General features: G+C 34.7%; 1 protein-coding gene across 1 annotated transcript; it reads right to left on the reverse strand.

Moving 5' to 3' along the window:
• Positions 1-383: 383 nt before the first annotated feature.
• On the reverse strand, positions 384-18867 carry LOC107596833 (protein FAM65C-like). The gene is made up of 20 exons (XM_016287680.1): positions 18833-18867; positions 17474-17623; positions 17304-17382; positions 17135-17158; positions 16163-16216; positions 15912-16061; positions 15615-15678; positions 15481-15532; positions 10345-10513; positions 9672-9884; positions 8236-8610; positions 7783-7928; positions 5752-5938; positions 5547-5676; positions 4905-5060; positions 3545-3703; positions 3141-3343; positions 1584-1667; positions 973-1063; positions 384-605 (listed from the first exon to the last, which is right to left on the reverse strand). Exons 1-20 carry the CDS (start codon positions 18865-18867, stop codon positions 508-510), a joined length of 2619 nt encoding a protein of 872 aa, XP_016143166.1. The 3' UTR covers positions 384-507.
• Positions 18868-19697: the final 830 nt, after the last annotated feature.

The following is a 19697-nucleotide window of genomic DNA, read 5'->3' on the forward strand; positions in this document are numbered from 1 at the left end:
AATTAAATAATATTAACACGTGCAACTTTAAATGCATTAGTAAGTCTTGAATAAACATTAAGATTAATATATACTTTAGAAGTATTCTTCATTGTTAGTTCCTGTTAACTAATATAGTTAATGTTAACAAATGAAACTTTTTTTTTTTGTAGACAATCCAAATTGTAGGATGTAGATGTTTAGAGCTGTGAGTTAATGAATCATTTAATATTATAATTTAATTTTGGGTTGCTTTAATGCTTTTAATGAACAAGATTTATTAACACAAACACAATAACATTTATTGTCAATACATTTCATGTTTACTAATTTTGATACATAAGAAATAGAGAAGACAGTTTATTCATAAATATTTCATTTAAAATGATGTAAAAGAAAATATAAAATAATAAAACTGCATATTAAATACTTGGCAATATGTGTACACACAGATAAAACGTGTTCAGTCAAAACCTCGCAGTCTCTCAGCACCATCCAATCAGGTAACAGATTGGGTTTGTGGTCTTCCTATAAGATTGTGATTTCTGTTTCCAGGTTTTTGTAAGCCTCGTCCTGTAGCTCATAGATCTGGTCCATACGCTGGAATGCCATGTGACCTTTCTTGCCTAAGAGAGAACAATGTAAATCAGCTGTCACCGGCACGTCTGTACTTTATAATTACTTGAAAAATGCTACCTTTTTATAGTATGAATGCAAGGCACACCCAAATACAATGCTTATGATTTTTATTCAGATTATAATAGACTATTCCAATATTTTTACTGAGAAATAAGCACTGTAGTCTTTGCTATTTCTGAAACTTGAATTTGTTCTAGATTATTATGAGATGTTGTGCTTTGGAGATGGTTTACTCTGCATACAAAGACACCATCATTGACTGACTAGGTTGGATTCAGAGTCAGACACAGCCTATATAGGGACAAAAGCAGCACATGACACACTTGCAGTAGTTACAGCTTCAGGGTCACGTACCGAAGGAAAGTACGGTCTCCCGTGCAGCGTTCCTCAGGTCTTCATCTGTGGAGCGCCACAGTTCAGCCACCTGCTCTGCGCTCTCTGAGCCCTAAGAAACCACAAAACCTCTCTATCACAACCGATCATCTCAAATTATCAACACAGAAACATAAAACAAAACCCATCAAAAAATGTGTTGATCTAGATCTGTTGAACAAATATACACTACCGTTCAAAAGTTTACAGTTGGTAAGACTTTAGTTTGTTTTTGAAAGAAGTCTCTTAGCTCACCATTTCTTTGATCCAAAAAATATAGTAAAATGTAATATTGTGAAATATTATTTCAATTTAAAATAACTGTTTTCTCATTCAATCTATTTGGAAATGTAATTTATTCCTGTGATGCAAAGCTGAATATTCTGATTTGCTGCTCAAGAAACATTTCTGATTATTATCAATGTTGAAAACATTTTCAGGATACTTTGATGAATAGAAAGTTCAAAGGAATTTTCTAAGATTACAAGATTATGTCTTCACTGTCACTTTTGAGTGCATCATAAATATCTGCAGCAGTAAAAGGTCAATATAAATCCATTCTGACTGAACAATTTATTGTCTTGACGGTTTACCTTTAGACATTTCAGAGCCAGACAGGCCTCATGCCGCACATGTGTGTTGCTGTTTCTCAGCAGATCTGTGTAGTGCACCACTGCCTATAAAACACACACACACACAACTACATCACACACACTTAAACCACACTTAAAAATGCTCAACTGTGATTACATTAGCCAACAAGAAGAAATATATTTTGTGAAAAACAAAACCTTTCACAAAATGAAGCTAGTTGGTGTTTAAGTGGGAATGGGAATCAAAACGTCTTGGTTAGCAACATTCTTCAAAATATTTTCTTTTGATTAAAGGAAAGTTATAAATGTACGCATCCTCAGGCCATCAAAAATGTAGATGAGTTTGTTTCTTAATCAGATTTAGAGAAATGTAGCATTCCATCACTTGCTCACCAGTGGATCCTCTGCAGTAAATGGGTGCCGTCAGAATGAGAGTCCAAACAGCTGATAAAAACATCACAATAATCCATAAGTATCCACACCACTCCAGTCCATCAGTTAACATCTTGTGAAGTGAAAACATGCGTGTTTGTCAGAAACAAATTTCAATCATGACAACTCTGGGAACATTTTAGCATGGTGATGGATATGACAATGTTAATGTATTTGGTCTTGGCGGAACAGATCTGCTATGCTGCTGCTGAATTGCTGCTGCTGTTGGTTATTGCTGTAGTTGTAGATTATTGCTGCTGCTGCTGCAAGCAAGTACAGGAACCTGCTACTGCCAATGCATATGGCGATACGGTGCCGTGAGTATTTAAGACATACTGCTGCTGCACAAATAGCATACCTATACTATACATATCTATAATATATCTATACAGGTGGAGCTGGGGAAGGTGGAGGGTTTCAGAGAAACTCTGAACGCGTGCTGCAGGAATCTCAAGTGAATGCTAGCCAGCCATATAAATGCAAGGCAGTAAGCTCATTGGCTGCATATGCAGCATGAACCAATCAGCTTGTGCCAAGTCGTTTAACTCTCGAAATATCATCAGTTACGTTAACACCCCGTCAGCCTGCACCATCTAGAGTTTCATGACTGAACTATATATTTATCATTAACATATTTAACAAAAACAGGTCAAAACAAATATGTGGGTAGATTTTGATATTAGAAGACAATGGGGGATGGACTCTTTTTCCTTTCCTTTCACCAGAGGAAGCGTTATTATGGATTATGGACATGCCAGAAGAAATATCTTGATGGATTTGTTTCTTACAAAGACACAACTTTTCTCTTCACTGGATGTTAACTGATGGACTGGAGTGCTGTGGAATACTTGAGGATTATTGTGATGTTTTTATCAGCTGTTTGCACTCTCATTCTGACGGCACCCATTCACTGCAGAGGATCCATTGGGGAGCAAATTTCTCCAAACTTGTTCCGATAAAGAAATAAACTCGTCAGTGTTTACTCATGCAAGTCAATTTTCAGCAAACTTCCATTTTTGGGTGAACCATTCCTTTAAATGATGACAAAATTTTGGTTGGACTATCCCTTTCATTGTTCAATATGAAAAAGCATTTGTGTTTGATAGCAAGTTGGGCCCTTTCTACCTTTGCCCTGAAGGATTTGGACCGCGAGGCCCTGCTGAGGCAGGACGTGGCCGCTGAAGCCACCTTGTGATTGGCATCTGTCTGGAGCTTGGCCAGGAGCTGGAGGGTGCGTCCCGTCGGCTGCAGCTCAGAGATGCGCTTGCCTTTCAGCTTTTTCAAAGCTCGCCTCCTCTTGGGACTCTCCAGACTGGCTATCAGATACACTGCAGCAAACCGATCCGAGGGAGAAACACAGAGGGAAGTCTCTTAATGAGATCTGTTGGGAAGGGCGATTGATTGATGCTGAAAGCAGTAAACTCACAGTGAACCGATAAGGACAAAAGCATCTGTATTTACTGTATTTCAGACTAGTTTCTCTGACATTTCTATCCTAAAGTGAGTCTGCGAACACTCTGTGCTGTTACCTTCTTTAGAGAGGAGAGAGATGTGCTCCCCAAAGTCAGTGATACTCCATCTGTTGAGGTAGACTAACAGCTGAAACACAGTCACTCGGTCTGTAGTGCGCTGAGTCACAGACGCCATCATACAGCTGCACTGCACCTGATGCAGCAACTGACTGAAAACTGCAGGACAAAAGAAAACACTCCTCAGGAATCAGAAGACGACAAACATTTGCCAATCTGTAGATTATTTCAGTAGTGTGAGAATGAAATTCTAAAAGAACAATAAAATAGAAAAGATAACAAGATATATTATATACAAACTGTATGATTATTTCTGTAAGAAATACATTTTCTAAATAGAATAGATTTATTCTTTTTAAATGATTGGATTTTAGTTTAATTAAAGGGTTAGTACACCCACAAATAAAATTTCTGTCATTAATTACTCACCCTCATGTCGTTCCAATTTTGAAGGAACACTGAATATAATAGTAATAATAATAATACAGTAAAATATAATACATTTATTTTATACAAAAATATTATTCGATATTTATTTACTAAATTTGGCTTTTTGGAAACTAAATATTAAATTCTAAAGAAAGAATAGAATAGACATTTATTTCATACAAAGCTTATTAGACTATTTCAAATGCAATTATTATTTCAAACAGAAATCAATTCTAAGTAACAATGAACAGAATAGAAATAGCTTTAAAATATAATAAAAATTATATAATTAAAAAATAATAATATAGTAAAATATAAAATTACATGCAATTATTTTATATATTATAAAATAATATTAGATATTTATTTACAAATTAATGGGCTTGAAAATTAAATAACTTCTACAGGACAAACAGAATAGACATTTATTTTATTACACAAAGATTGTTAGGTTATTTCAAAGACAATTAAATATTTTTGTGATTCAACAATGAATGGAATAGAAATATCTTTCAGAAAAATAATACAATATAATATAATACCATTATATCTATATGTAATAATAATAATAAATTGTTAGATATTTATTTACAAGTTGATGGATTGATGGAGTTGTTTGAAAAATATTAAATTCTAAAAGGCAAACAGAATAGACATTTATTTTATTATACAACGCTTATTTGAAAGACAATAAATTACTATTTCACAGTGAAATAAATTCTGAACATTGAATAGAATACAATAGAAATATCCTGCATAAATGAATACATCAATATTTAAGTAGTTTGTGCCTGAGATTCTCAAGGAAGAAAAGAATATAATAAAACATATTCTTTTATTTTATTCTGCCTTGAGTACATCATTTCAGTAGTTTGTGGATTCAATTCTTAGGGAGCATTAGAACAGAACAGAACAGAACAGAGCGTCCCACCTGCATCAGCCTGGCCTGGCTGTTTGGCTTTGACTTTGTGGATGAACTGTTTGCGCAGTGTCCTGAGAAACCCATCCGTGGAGCAGCAGAAAGGCGAGTCACTCTCGCAGCCCTCCTTCCAAAATACTTCAATCCCCTTAGGAGCTCTGGTCAACACTGAGACACATCCACACACATGACTAATGCATCTAGAGCGCTTCACACTGACACGGGAAAGAGCCTGTGACCGCCGACAGTATAAAGTAACAGTCACAGCACATAATTGCATATTCTAGTGTTACCCTTAAATGGTATGGGAAAGAAAATCTGTTATAATCAATCATAAACTCTGTCATTTGAAAAGTTAGTGTTTTTTAGGAAATCTACAAATCTGAATGATTACACTCTAAAAAATGCTGGGTTAAATACAAGCCAGTGCTGGGTAAAATAGGGACAAACCCAGCAATTGGGTTGTTTTGTCCCAGCGGTTGGGTTACTACCCAGAAGGTTGGGTTAAACATTTAACCCAACCGCTGGGTCTAAACAGCCTAATTGCTGGGTTTGTCCCTATTTAACCCAGCATTTTTTAGAGTGTAGGATCTAAGGAGAGATTTCTTAGTGGTTTATTTACTCATTCAAGGCCTGTTATGTTGCTATACTTACATTCTGACACTGAGATCTCCTCTATCATCCTCTGCGACAGAGTGGCGATTTTTTCCAGCACGTCAACTTGCCGCGAGAGCTCCTCCATCACGTCTTTGTGCACAAGATCGGAGTCAGAACACTTCAGAGCCTGGAAGGAGACAGAATGTAAAATAACAATATATGTTGCTAACTGTCTGATGATTTGGTTAGACTGATTGCTCACCCCCAGCAGCACTGTGCAGACACTGAGGTGGGTTTCAAGAGCTTGATCCAGACTGTAGACCCCTGTGCTGAGTGACGGCTTTACTGGAGCGCCTCCTCTCTGTCTGACCTCTCCTGAGGACGGAGAGGTTTTATCCTGAGATAACAGACCCATGCTTTTCAGGGTGTTCTCGTTAAAGGAACCAATCCTGTGGAGAAAAAAAGAAAAAAAAAAACATTTTCTCAGTTTAAACATTTGATATGTCATCTATGTTGTATTCTGAATAAAATATTGAAATTTGAAACTTCCACATTGCATTCTGTTTTTATTCACAATTTGTACAGTGTCCCAACTTTTTTGGAATCGGGTTTGTATATATATATATATATCAACATTAAAAAAAAAATCTTCTAACCTGAAATTATATTTGCATTTAATTAATTTATCATAAAAAATAATATAAATATTTTAAATTATTTATACATGCCATTTTTTTTTCTTACACTTTAACCTGAATTTATATTTGCTATAAACTTTAACCATGTTATACATTTACATTTTTATATGTAAAAAAAAAGTTATGCAATATCATATCCATGCAAAGGCAATTAAAAATCATGTATTGTTTAAATATCAGATTGCTAAATACATTAAATAAAATATAATGGAGAGGCAACTGCCCTTGTCCTGACAAATAAATGAGAGCGTGTACATTTCATGCATTACTCCCCTTCATCCACAAGATGGCACTTTAAGCCATCATTTAACATGTTAGTGCAGCAACTCGCCTTTTGTGGCATAGAGAGATGTGACTTTGCATGAATTAATCAGCACAAATGATCAGATCAAAGCCAAATACAAACATCTTTCTTTTTTACTAATGTTTTTATTTTATTAAACCTCATAAAAACATGTCAAAATTTAAATTTTACAAAATCAAACAGACAAATATAGAATCTCTATAACAAATCTAAATCTCTATATGCCCATAGAGGAAATTAAGCCAATTTTATATATATATTAGTTAAATGTAAAGCATACTTCAAAATGAAATGGCAATATATATATATATATATATATATATATATATATACTGCCGTTCAAAAGTTTGGGATCAGTAAGATTTTTAATGTTTTAATGGAGTCTCTTCTGCTTATCAAGGCTGTATTTATTTGATCAAAAAGACAACAAAAAACTGTAAAATTGTGAGATAGTTTTTCAATTTCTAATATTGGTTTTCTGTTTTAATATATTTTAAAATATAATTTATTTCTGTGATCAAATCTGAATTTTCAGCATCATTACTCCAGTCTTCGGTGTCACATGATCCTTCAGAAATCAGTCTAATATGCTGATTTATTATCAATGTTGGAAACAGTTTTTTTTTTTGGAAACATGTTTTTACTTTTTTCTGGATTCTTTTATGAATAAAAAGTTAAAAAGAACATTTATTTAAAATATAAACCTTTTCTAACAACACGAGTCTTTACTATCACTTTTTATCCATTTAACACATCCTTGCTGAATAAAAGTATTCATTACTTTCAAAAAAAGAAAGAAAAAAATTTACTGACCCCAACCTTTTGAACGGTAGTGTATATTGTAACACAAGATTTCCATTTCGAATAAATGCTGTTTTTTTATTTTATGTTCATAAAAGAATCCTGAAAAAAGTATCACAGGTTCCAAAAAACATGAAGCAGCACAACAGTTTCCAACACTGATAATAATTCAGCATATTAGTATGATTTCTGAAGATCATGTGACACTGAAGACTGGAGTAATGATGCTGAAAATTCAGCTTTGCATCACAGGAATAAATTACATTTTAAAGTATATTAAAATAGAAATTGTTATTTTAAATTGCAATAATATTTCACAAAATAACAGGGTTTCTTTCTGTATTTTTGATCAAGTAATAGATGAGCACAAGTAACTTCAGTAAAAATATAAAAAATCTTACTGTGGGTGTGCTTGATTTTGTTTAGATTTTTTTTGACATTTCTTTGAGGTATTCACTCAGACACACCAGCTAAAAATAGGTTGGCTTACCCAGTGTACCCAAGTCTGATGCTGCCCATATTTGATATTTCATCTTCATTACAATCTGCTGAGAGGAAGTCGAAACTGCCCAGCACTTCCTCTTCCTCTACTGCTAGTGTCTGAGATGAGGGCATCTGTGGAGGGTCGAGGTCCTTCTAACATCGGGAAATATGAAAATGAAGAGCAAAGCCAATGAAACAACAGCAAACAAACACTTATCAACAATGCAGAGAGAAAAACAGAGCAACTTCGTTACATGCAAACATGTTCAAGTCCATTTTAACCATCCTTCAAGCCTTTAACAAATTGTTTCTTTATTTAGATTCTGGGGTGAAAAACATCCCAGACATGTTCTTGAACTCTTTCAAACAGTGATCGTTCATTTCTTTTATGCATCCATTTATAAATCTTTTAAATGAGTCTACCAGTCCATTGATGCATCTATCCATCCATCCACCTCACCTTCAAGACCTCGTTCAGCTGGCGTATCTGCAGATCTAGCTTCTTTAATGTCTCTGCGTTGCTCATTTCCTCCAGCTCTGTATTCAGATCATCTAGCAGTGAACTCACTCTCTTAGCCACAGCTCTCTTCTGTGCTCTGCCCGCTTTGCTGTCCTTCACCAGGAGTCTGTCTTCAATTCCCTGCTTGAACAAGGTCTCCTCTTCAGGGGCCTCATCCGGGGCCGTCGTCTCTGTGCTGGGGGTCGCCTCTCCATTTTGCTTGAGGATGTCAGGCGTGCTGTAGCGGTGGAAGAGGAATATGGAGTCTCGCTTGCTGCCCGCAGGACTGGGGGAAGCTGTGTCAGTCTCTGATGGCCATTCCACACTCTCCTCAGCCTAGGGTTATGAATGGAGAGAAATCATATAAGCCTGCAATTTGAAGTCATTTATGAGTATTTTTGCAATTTTATATTTTTGAAAAATATAAAAAATCTTAGCATATGGTTTCTTAACATATAAAAAAGATTAATATACTACCAAATACATAATGAAAAATACATAATTACTTAATTTTATTATAAAAGTGGATTCTGCTTTCAGTAATAAAAACATAAAATAATATACTAAAATTATATAATTTATTATTATGCGTTTTAATTTTTTTATGTTTAAAATATTTATATTTAAAAGAAACCCCACAGCAGTTAAACTCTTAAATGATGGTTTTATTCAATTCAATTATATAAAAATTATATAAAAATGTGAAATGTAAATAATTTTTATTTTTTAATAAAAGTGGTCATTACTTTTAAATAATAAAAATATTCAAATTTCTATTTCTATTCTATAGTCAAATATATATATATATATATATATATATATATACATTGTATTATGTATGACATTATATATAATTCACATTTATTATTATCAGAGTATAGTTTAAATATTTTTATTAAAAAAAATGTATATTTAAAAAAGGACTTTTTTTATTGATTCGTCATATTAAAATATATAAAATACAATATATAAAATATAATTTATATAATTATAAATCTTAAAATATAATTACATTTAAATAAAAAAATAATAAATGCAAAAAAAAGTACAATCATTGTTTTCTATTTTTACCTTTAAATCAGCTACTTCTGTTAATAATAAAGATACAAACTAAAATTAAATTATTATTATGTATTTTAAACGTTTAAATTTTTTTTATTTAAAATATTTATATTTAAAAGAAACCCCACAGCAGTTAAACTCTTAAATGATGGTTTTATTCAATTCAATTATATAAAAATTATATAAAAATGTGAAATGTAAATAATTTTTATTTTTTAATAAAAGTGGTCATTACTTTTAAATAATAAAAATATTCAAATTTCTATTTCTATTCTATAGTCAAATATATATATATATAAAAAAAAAAAATAAAAAAAAAAAGATCAGTTTCATACGTCTTCTGTGGGCGTCTTCAGTAGATTGTCATCCTGTAATTTAGTGTCTAGAACAGGGTGGTGTGTGGTTGGTGGGTCGCTTGTCTTCTCATAGGCAGGAGGACTGAGTGCCTGGGTGGAGTCAGCCAGGTAGCTGAGTAAAGACACGCCCCTCGATTCACGTGAGCCAATGGAGAAAGAGGCATCCGCATCCTGTATCTGACGCATCATAGACTGCAGCATAAAAGGACAGATGACATCATGCAATGACATTTCAGCTCCTCAGGTAAAAGACAACAGAACTATGAGGTGAAGTGGTTCATTTCTTTTTGCCTAACGACGCCAGACTCTCAAAACCATCAGCACAAATCTTGTTTGGGTTTGTGTGCCACCATTTCAAATTTGCATCTCATAATAAGGATGTCAGAACAATTTTTCCGAATCATTTTTTGTTACAGTCTGTGTCGGCTTTTACCCAAGATCTCACTGGGGTCACATCGTACAATCTGTCACGTAACAATCCTAAAGCAACGATAAAATCTCACAGCGCACACCCGGCTTCACTTATAGTTGTCTCTGCACATTAACCCAGGATAGGAGAATGTATTTTAGCATCAGAAATGACACACTTCACCTTTAAATCATTGTGAGCGGTCATGCTGGGAGTGTGTGTGGCCATAGGTCACAAACTCACTAGAAAGTATTTCTCAGTGAAACTGGGTGTGTTGGGAGGCGTCCAGCTATATACGGATCCCTTTCTGCTGTGGATGGACTGTCGGCTGGCGGACGCTGTGAGAGGCCTCACCTCACAGCTATCAAATGGACTGAAGGAAGAAAAAGTGAGGGAACAAGAAACTGAGACTCTATAGTGCACTTACATGTCCAAAATAGCAACTTTATGAAAAGCCACAGACAGTAAACAGAATAAAGCTGAATAAAGCAGAATTAAATATATATGCTTGTTTGGATTTAAACTTGAATATCTATTGTGTTTCGAAATAACTACCGATCTAGTTGTTGCCCATATATTGTCTCAATTGTAGGTGTAACATCACCTCCCACCTTAACCACAGCCCTACACAACACCCTTAAATCTTAAACACAACCTTACCCATAATCTCACTCCTATGCCTGAGCATAATTCTGAGTGTCCCTGAGTCTCCTATACTTACTTTTGCCCTACAATAAACTACCACCCAATGCTCAAAGTGACTTTCAAGTTATGTTTTTTAGGTAATATTTTTAAACTTGCGATACAAAACAACAACAAAAAAGTTTAAGAAATTAAAGTTTTATTCAACAAAGAATTAGCAAGGATGCATTCAATCGATTAAACGTGACAGTAAATACATTTACAATGTTACAAAAAAAGCAGTTTTTTCAATTAATCAAAGAATCCTGAAAAAAAAAATGTATGATCGTTTCCACAAAAATATTAAGCAGCCTAAGCGTTAACATTGATTATAATATTAAATGTTTTTTGAGCAGCAAATCAGCATATTAGAATGATTTCTATGATTTTTTTAGAATGAAGACTGGCGTAATGATGCTGAAAATTCAGCTTTGCATCACAGGAATAAATTACATTTTAAAACATATTCAAATAGCAAACACTAATTTTAAATGGCAGTAATATTTGATAATATTACTGGTTTACTGTATTTTTTATTCAATAAATGCAGTTTTGATAAGCATCATAAACTTCATTTAATTTTAAATTATTTTTTTATATAATTTAATAATTTATTTATTTTTTCTTATTTATGTGTAACATATCTTTATTGAGTTTTACAAAGTTTTTCAAAAAACACAACACCATTCACCAAAACTTACCCCAGACAGGTTAAAAAACAACAACAACACACTTCTTACATTCCATAACTTCACACATCTAAAGCTTCTTCAATAACTCAATTTTTAACAAAGTCCAAAAACACCTCCCAGATATCAAACAATTCAGAGGGTTTCTTTCTTATTACACATGCAAGCTTTTCAAGAGCCAAACACGTTAAGTTTTTCAGCCACAGTCTAATGGAAGGGCAATTGGTATTTTTCCAGCACAGGGCAATAGAACGTCTTGCTTGTAATAGACACAAACCCACCAACTTTCTTTCTTTAGTGGGCAAAGAGCAACTGTCTTCATACATACCCAATACACACAATACAGGACACAGAGGAATTGGAGAGGAAGTAATATTGAGTCACCCCAACTCTGCACCTCCTCACGTTCCCACACACAATGGAAAAATGTACCTTGAAGCTTATTGCATTTAAAACACAGATCAGGGATATTAGGGATACATTGATTTAATCTTACAACGGTTATATAAGCTCTCATTACCCAATTATATTGTAAGAGTCTCAAACAAGTGTTCAAAGTTTGTCTTTGTGCATTTAAACAAATTGTATTCCATTCATCTAATGAAATATCCATATTAATATCTTGGATCCATGCTTGTCTTTCAGAGCTTTCTTTATGATTTTCTCTTAGTATGTTATATAACTGGGTAATCCGCCCTTTAATGTAGCAATCTTGCAATGTGAGTGTTTCCCATATCGACATTGGGGGGAGTTATGAAGAATTCTTTAAACGTGTAAAAATAAAACTTCTGAGTTGCAAATACTTAAAAACCTGTTTCTGAGGTATGTGATTCGTTGCAAGATTATCAAATGACATTAATACATTATCTTCATACAAATCTTTCAATCTAACCATTCATCCACAATTTGAACCCCATATCCTTTTTTTGCTGGGCTGAAATGATGATTTCCCCAGATAGGAGAAAAGCAGGAAAGCACTGGGAGGTCTCCAAGATATTTGTGACCCTGGGCCACAAAACCAGTCTTAAGTGTCAATTTTTCGAAATTGAGATGTATGCATCATCTAAAAGAGCTGCATAAATAAGCTTTCCGTTGATGTATGGTTTGTTATGATAGGACAATATTTGGCCGAGATACAACTATTTGAAAATCTGGAGTCTGAGGGTGCAAAAAAAAATCTAAATATTGAGAAAATCTTATTCTTATATTAAAATCAATATGTAACGCCCCTTACCATAATTGTGAGCTTCATCTTTCAAAATAAATGTAAAGACAGAGCCCGAAAGGGGAATAGAGTCGCGTGACAGACACAGTGATGAAGCTGGTATGTGTTTGTGATGTGACCCCCTCTCTCTCTCTCTCTCTCTCTTGCGCTCTCTCGCGCTCTCGCAGAAAGGAAAACTTGAAATCGCATCATATGACCCCTTTAAGACTGGTTTTGTGCTCCAGGGTCACATTTATGGGCTTCGTACCAGATTACAATAGTATTTTTTTTACAAATGTCTGTCCTTTTTTTTAGTTCTTTAAGGGTTGCTGAAAATAAAAAGCTGTCAAGTATCAAGCCTTTTGCAGCCAACTTTTCAACATGTAACCATGGCACAGCGACTTCACTAGAGAACCAGAACAATGCAGCCCTCAACTGAGCAGCCTAATATTAAGTACCAAAATTCATTTGGTTGTTGGAGCCCTCCCCTTTCACAGGGCATATATAGTCAAGAAATTCTCAGTCTTGGCTTCCTGTTACTCCAAATAAAATTAGCATCCCAAATTCTCCCAATAAAAATGGTTGTTATATACATCATATATACAGCTGTCTATATTCGAAAGTAAAACTAACTCAGGTTCTGATTGCACATGATGTGTGCAGTGGCAGTGTGTGTTTGTCATCACTGCTTGATGAAGAGAGACTAAGCAGAACCAGAGGAAATGATGTGACGGCAATAAACTAACACACACACACACACACATTCACAGCAGAGCGTGGAGATGCTGAACAGACTGTGAGATGTGTTTAATTTAGTGACACTGTAAAAAGAGGCTCTGAAAAATCTTTTCCACCTGGACTGTGTAAAGAGCAGTGTAATTGGATCAGTGTGTGTGAGAGGGATAGGGCAGCGATGGACTATTTATCCATCTCTCTGCAGTCAGCTGGTCTTCCACAGCTGGTGTGTGTTAGCCGATAGCAGCGGCACACTTACAGGGGGTGTGTTTGTGTGTGAGATCAGTGTCTTGTCTACTCAATTACATGAAAATTGTGAAAATATGCTGCGAATAGCACTCTTACTGTTTTCATGTTTGTGAAATCCAGATGTTAAAACATTAAACTAACCGTCACGACATCTGAGCTTTTCTTACGAACTCTATCCTCGCTGTAACTGCATCTAGTATCTTTCTGTACTGTTTTAGGAGCTGTCAAGCTCACTTTTGCACTACAGTCCAATTTTTCAGAAGCCTTACTGAAGTTGTTATTTACTGAAAACCTTGCCCTATGAAATACATATATAATGTAAACAGAAACTTTTATTTTGGATGCGATTAATCGCGATTAATCATTTGACAGCACTAATTTTCAAATGTTATTTTTTCCTAAGCGACTGAATTTGATTGCATTATATAACAAAATATCAAACCAAGTTGCATTAATTTGAACTCTTTCCCCTCCATTGACAAAATGTTCTGGCTTTCCATGTTTTCACTGTTATACGGTAGGAGGTGCTATTACACATTTTCTGAAAGAGTACTGAATGTCTGGATCAAAACGCAGAAGAAGCAGAAACAAGCAATCGCATGTAAATATGTAAAATAATGCAATCGTGATTCAGCCTGTAAATCAAAACTGCCAAACGTTACCCAATCATCGTTCTGAATCTGGTCCGGAGATAGTATTTGACAATAATCAGTTTTGTTCAAAATGTTGTTTTTCTTATGAAACTCGCCCACATTCAAGTGATGATAAAAAAATAATGCACGAAGCTATAATAAAACACTTTTTGTTTAAAAGCAGAGGCTCTGTTCTTTCTTTTGATATATCGCGTGTTTAGATATTCATACAAAAAATATTCTGGGGGCCATGAAAATTTCGTGAAAATGAGCAAAAATGCTCGTAGTGGCTGCCAATTTGTTTTAAAATGTTTTTTAAAGGCAGAGAAAGAGTTAAAGAAAGATAGCAAAAGCACACTTTACAAGCAAAATATTCAGCAAAAAAAAAAAAAGTTAGATTTTAAATAAAAAGCAGTGGACTTGGTGTTCAAAACCAAGAAAACCTGTTGAAAATGTTTTGAAACATCCATAGTTGCATGACCATGGCTATAGTTATTGTGATCAACTTCATACAACCACTAAAAATCGCTCTGGGTTAAATGTAATAAAAACAGTTAAAACTGTTTTTAACTAAGAACTAAAATACAGCTAGCATAATGTTTGCATATATTTTTATATCAAATGCAATGAAATTCATATTCTTTGTCTTAATTTCCCAAATGCTTTTTGGGGTGACTGCATGTGAATGTGTGGTCTCGTGCATGAGCCGGCTGACGGCTCCTGAGAGCGCATTCCACTGTGCATGAAGTCATTGGAAAGCTGGCCTTAAAAATGAAATCTGAATAGCTGGTGAAATATGTCATTTCTGCCTAATATTTTCATATAAAAGAGCCATCATGCATTTGTGTCTATTACATGCTAAAAGAACAGAGAACCTTGGATTAAGAGTAATGTTTTGGGGTGGAATGCCTTCACATCTTTATTACTTTTATGTATTAAATGGATAGATCATCATCCTTTATTCACCCTCAAGCCCATGTGGCTTTCTTTCTTCCAGTCATATATGGAGCTTTTTTCTTGACATTTTGGAAGATCATCCACGTTCGTCCTCATTCACTTGAGCATGAACGTTGTGCTAAATGTCTCCCTTTGTGTTACACAGAATACAGAATGATATACAGGTTTGGAGAAACATGATATTGAGTAAATAATAACAGTAGTTTAACAACAGTAGGACGTTGGGTTAAACCTCCTTACCTCATACTGATCTCCAGGGCAGAGTCGAGCAAATCCTATCAACCCTGCCTCATAAAAGGAGAGAAAAAAGGAGGTGGAATAGGATGTTTAGGAGACTCCTGCATATGAGAGGTGCTGTCTGTGTACCTTTCATTTTGATTTGCAGCTCGCCCAGCAGGATTTCCAGTTCTCCTTCCATTGCACACATATCCTGCAGGTATAGATTAGTGTTAAACAGAGATGTTTGAATTTACGTAATAGGTTCTTTTTATCAGTGCATTGACTAAGGAAAAGTGGTTATAAATTGTTGTTGTGTTGGGCTGGTCGGGATGTTTTGAAAGAGCAATCGAGCCACAGTGTTAACGCTTTTTGGGAAAACGACCACACAAATGGCTTACTTATTGTTTGTTGTTGTGTGTGTATGGTGTCCAAAAGAGACTTCACCTCCAGGCTGTGTCTGTGGTTGCGGTTCAGCTCCAGTAGACTCTCCCTAGACTGTCGTGAAGACGGGGACAGAGAGAAAGCTCTCTTCATGTTCAATGCTCCTTGGCAGAGCCGCCACTGGATACAATAGGACTCATACAGCTCTTCAACCTGTTGACATCCACATTCACGTGATACAGGTTTATTCTTAGCACATCTGACTAGTGTTCATATATATATAACCAAATTTAAGTATTTTCAAGCTGTGTTACCTTACTAATTTGAAACTCAAGGCGCCGTATGTATCTCTCTAAGGCTCGTATCTCCTGTTGTTGGCATGCAGGATATAAAACAGCATTACATTTTGTAACCTTTGGCTTTAAATGCAACTTTTAGTAAACTATATGTGACCCTGGACCACAAAAACAGTTATAAGGGTAAATTTGTCAAAATTGAGATTTATACATCATCTGAAAGCTGAATAAATAAGCTTTCCATTGATGTATGGTTTGTATTGTATTGGGTGCAAAAAAATCTAAATACTGAGAAAATCGCCTTTAAAGTTGTGCAAATGAAGTTCTTAGCAATGCATATTACTAATCAAAAATTAAGTTTTAATATATTTACAGTAGGAAATTTAGAAAATATCTTCATGGAACAAGATTTTTACTTAATATCCTAATGATTTTTGGCATAAATGAAAAATCAATAATTTTGACCCATATAATGTATTTTTGGCTATTGCTACAAATATACCCCAGCGACTTAAAGGAACAAAGTTGCGATTTTCTAGGCCGATATGGCTAGGAACTATACTCTCATGATATTACGCAGCACCTGAAAATAGTCACCAGCTAGGTAACTTCCAATAAGCCTATTTTCAGGTGCTGCGTAATATCATTTTACAGAAGAGTCAAGTTTCAAATAGGAAAAATATCGAAACTCTTTGGTCATTTTTGAGCGAGATGCTAACGGTCTAATCAGATTCAATGATCTATGCTAAGCTACAGCTAAAAGTGCTACCGCCAGACCCGGAGATCGGCTGAATGGATTCGAAAACGGTAAAACTCAACTGTTTAACTCTAGGGGAGTTGGAAAATGAGCCTATTTTCAAAAAATAGTGGAGTATTCCTTTAAGACTGGTTTTGTGGACCATGGTCACATATGTTACAAATACTAACAACAACAACAACAACAACAACAACACTCAAATGAATGAATATCAGCATTCATTGACAGCTTACCTTTTCCAGGTCATAGAAAAAAGCCTGAGGAATGAAGAATACATGTTTGTATTAATTATTTTATACTTACATTAAATTAACAAATAATGTAAAAAATAAAATAAAGTAAAATAAAAAGGATTAAGACTTAAGACTAGAGTGTATAGCTATTCTTAGTAAAACGTCTCACCAGTCTGGAGTTCCTCTTTGTGTCTCTCTGCTGGGATGACAGGAAGTCCAGCTCTGTTTGATGGTTTTCCAAGTAGTCCCTATATGAAATGAAATGTCATTAACATTCACAAGACTAGTGTGTGTGGTCCATGAGTCCATTCATTTCTCTGCTGCAATGACTGCACATACTTGAGCCCTTTCCTCAAAGCCTGGAAGATTCTGTCCACCTGCTCAGGCTGTTGCCCCCAGACGCTGCTGCCCACCCGACTTGAGGAGGGGATTCTGGGAGATTTCCCTGCTACGACTTTTGTGCGGAGAGAGCTACGAGCCGAGGAAAGTCTGTGGGATGAGATGGAAAAATAAAATTGGGTTATATATAAACTATTGTAAACGTTTGACTTAAATCGTTTTTTTAAAGACATTAATACTTTTGTTAAACAAGGATGCATTAAATCAATCAAAAGACATTTTCAATGACAATGACATTAAAATTCAAATGAAAAGAAAGATATTTACAAGGTTACAAAATGTCTATTTTCAAATACATATATATTTCTATATATAGCATATTTCTATTTCAAATAAATGTTGTTCTTTTGTTTCTTGAACAAAAAATCAACATGAATCAAATCAAAAATTATTTCTGAAGGATCATGTGACACTGAAGGCTGGAGTAATGATGCTGAAAATTCAGCTTTGATCACAGGAATAAATTATATTTGAAATGTATTCAACTATCAAACAGTTATTTCAATAATAATAATAATAATAATAATTCACAATATTAATGCTTTTACTGTATTTTTGTTCAATTAAAGGCAGCTTTGTTGAGCATAAAATACTTTCAAAAACATTTAAAAATCTTACCAACAACTATGAAAATTAATCAAAAATGACAGCACACCCAAGAACAATCTTCATCTCTCAAAAAAACTAATAATACGTTTATGGAGTAAGCTGTTGTTGTTTTTTGGCCTTTTCTGAACCCAAAATTGAAGTTTTCAAGTATATGCAATGATTGGAAGACAATGCATTGCAATTTCCACACTTCATTAAATAGCACACAGCAGGTTTCAGCTGGCCAGGACAATAAGAACAGCTTCTCTATTACAAAATTAGCACATTAGAATGCTTTCCTAAAACAGTGTTTTCTTATAGTAATGGCTGCTGAAAAAGTGCTTCTAAAGATCGCACTGCAGTTATTTCAAACTATAATAATCATTTTGAACATTAATAATGTTTTTGAATGTATTTTTGGTAAATTAAATACTACTTTGGTCAACAGAAGTATCAATCTCTTTCCAAAACCAACATTTGCTTTAGCAATTCCAACAGTAGCATATGTTTTTATATTCTGAATTTAATCCTCATATCCCATTTTAGTTACACCCACAATATAATCTACGTATTTCGGCCATGTTCTGACAGTGTATGCTTACACAGCATAACAAACCCAATGACTGTGCAACGTAAATAAACTGTTCTCTTAGGGAAGGCATTCCTCGGCGCTGCTCTGGGGTCACTAATAACACAAGCTCTGGCTCTCACATCAGTATATTCCTTCCTGTCGCCATCACTGTCATCTCCGCTGTAACTCGAGGTCCCTCAGTGAAAAATGTCACATGTGACGCCCATTTTCTCAAGAATAAAGAGCTTGATTTTCTATACTCAGCCCACGGCATCCTAACATACTTTCAGTGTATTATAAGTACTGTAAAAGTATGTAAAATTATTTACCATTTGAAAACAACTTCCAGTGGAAAACAACCACTGACTTAATTCAGTGAAATAGACTTAGACTTAATTGACTGTAACATAATTCATGTTTTTTGCTTAAATGAATTAGTCACTACCCAACAAGGTTGTACACAGTCTCAAGATGAGTAATCTGGAATTTTTTAGTGAAAACAGACATAAAATTGTTGACAGAGTGCTCATTTGACTACACCCAACTGCAAATAAAGGTTAAAGGAACACTCCACTATTTTTGAAAATAGGCTCATTTTCTAACTCCCCTAGAGTTAAACAGTTGAGTTTTACCGTTTTCGAATCCATTCAGCCAATCTCCGGGTCTGGCGGTAGCACTTTTAGCTGTAGCTTAGCATAGATCATTGAATGTGATTAGACCGTTAGCATCTCGCTCAAAAATGACCAAAGAGTTTCAATATTTTTCCTATTTGAAACTTGACTCTTCTAAGACCAACGCAAAATGAAAAGTTGTGATTTTATAATTAAGGAACTAATCAAGGAACTTTGCTGCAGTACTATGGGGGCAGCAGGCGCAATGATATTACGCAGAGCCTGAAAATAGGCTAGGTTCCATCAACATCCACCAACATGACCACCTGCTTGCACAGGGAGCGTGCTGGGGACTATTTTCAAGCGCGAGAGACAGAACGGAGAAAGTGAGAGG

The sequence above is a fragment of the Sinocyclocheilus grahami genome, unplaced genomic scaffold, assembly GCF_001515645.1.
Source record: "Sinocyclocheilus grahami isolate Dianchi unplaced genomic scaffold, SAMN03320097.WGS_v1.1 scaffold223.1, whole genome shotgun sequence".
Taxonomy (NCBI): Eukaryota; Metazoa; Chordata; class Actinopteri; order Cypriniformes; family Cyprinidae; genus Sinocyclocheilus; species Sinocyclocheilus grahami.

Bases quoted from the DNA above. Each gene is read 5' to 3' on its own strand.
- LOC107596833 (XM_016287680.1), bottom strand. From the start codon at position 18,867: ATGACAGTGATGGCGACAGGAAGGAATATACTGAT. The intron at 17,624-18,832 runs GTGAGAGCCAGA...CTCATCCCACAG, and splicing joins ACAGGAAGGAATATACTGAT to ACTTTCCTCGGCTCGTAGCT. The intron at 17,159-17,303 runs GTGAGACGTTTT...TTCATTCCTCAG, and splicing joins CAAAGAGGAACTCCAGACTG to GCTTTTTTCTATGACCTGGA.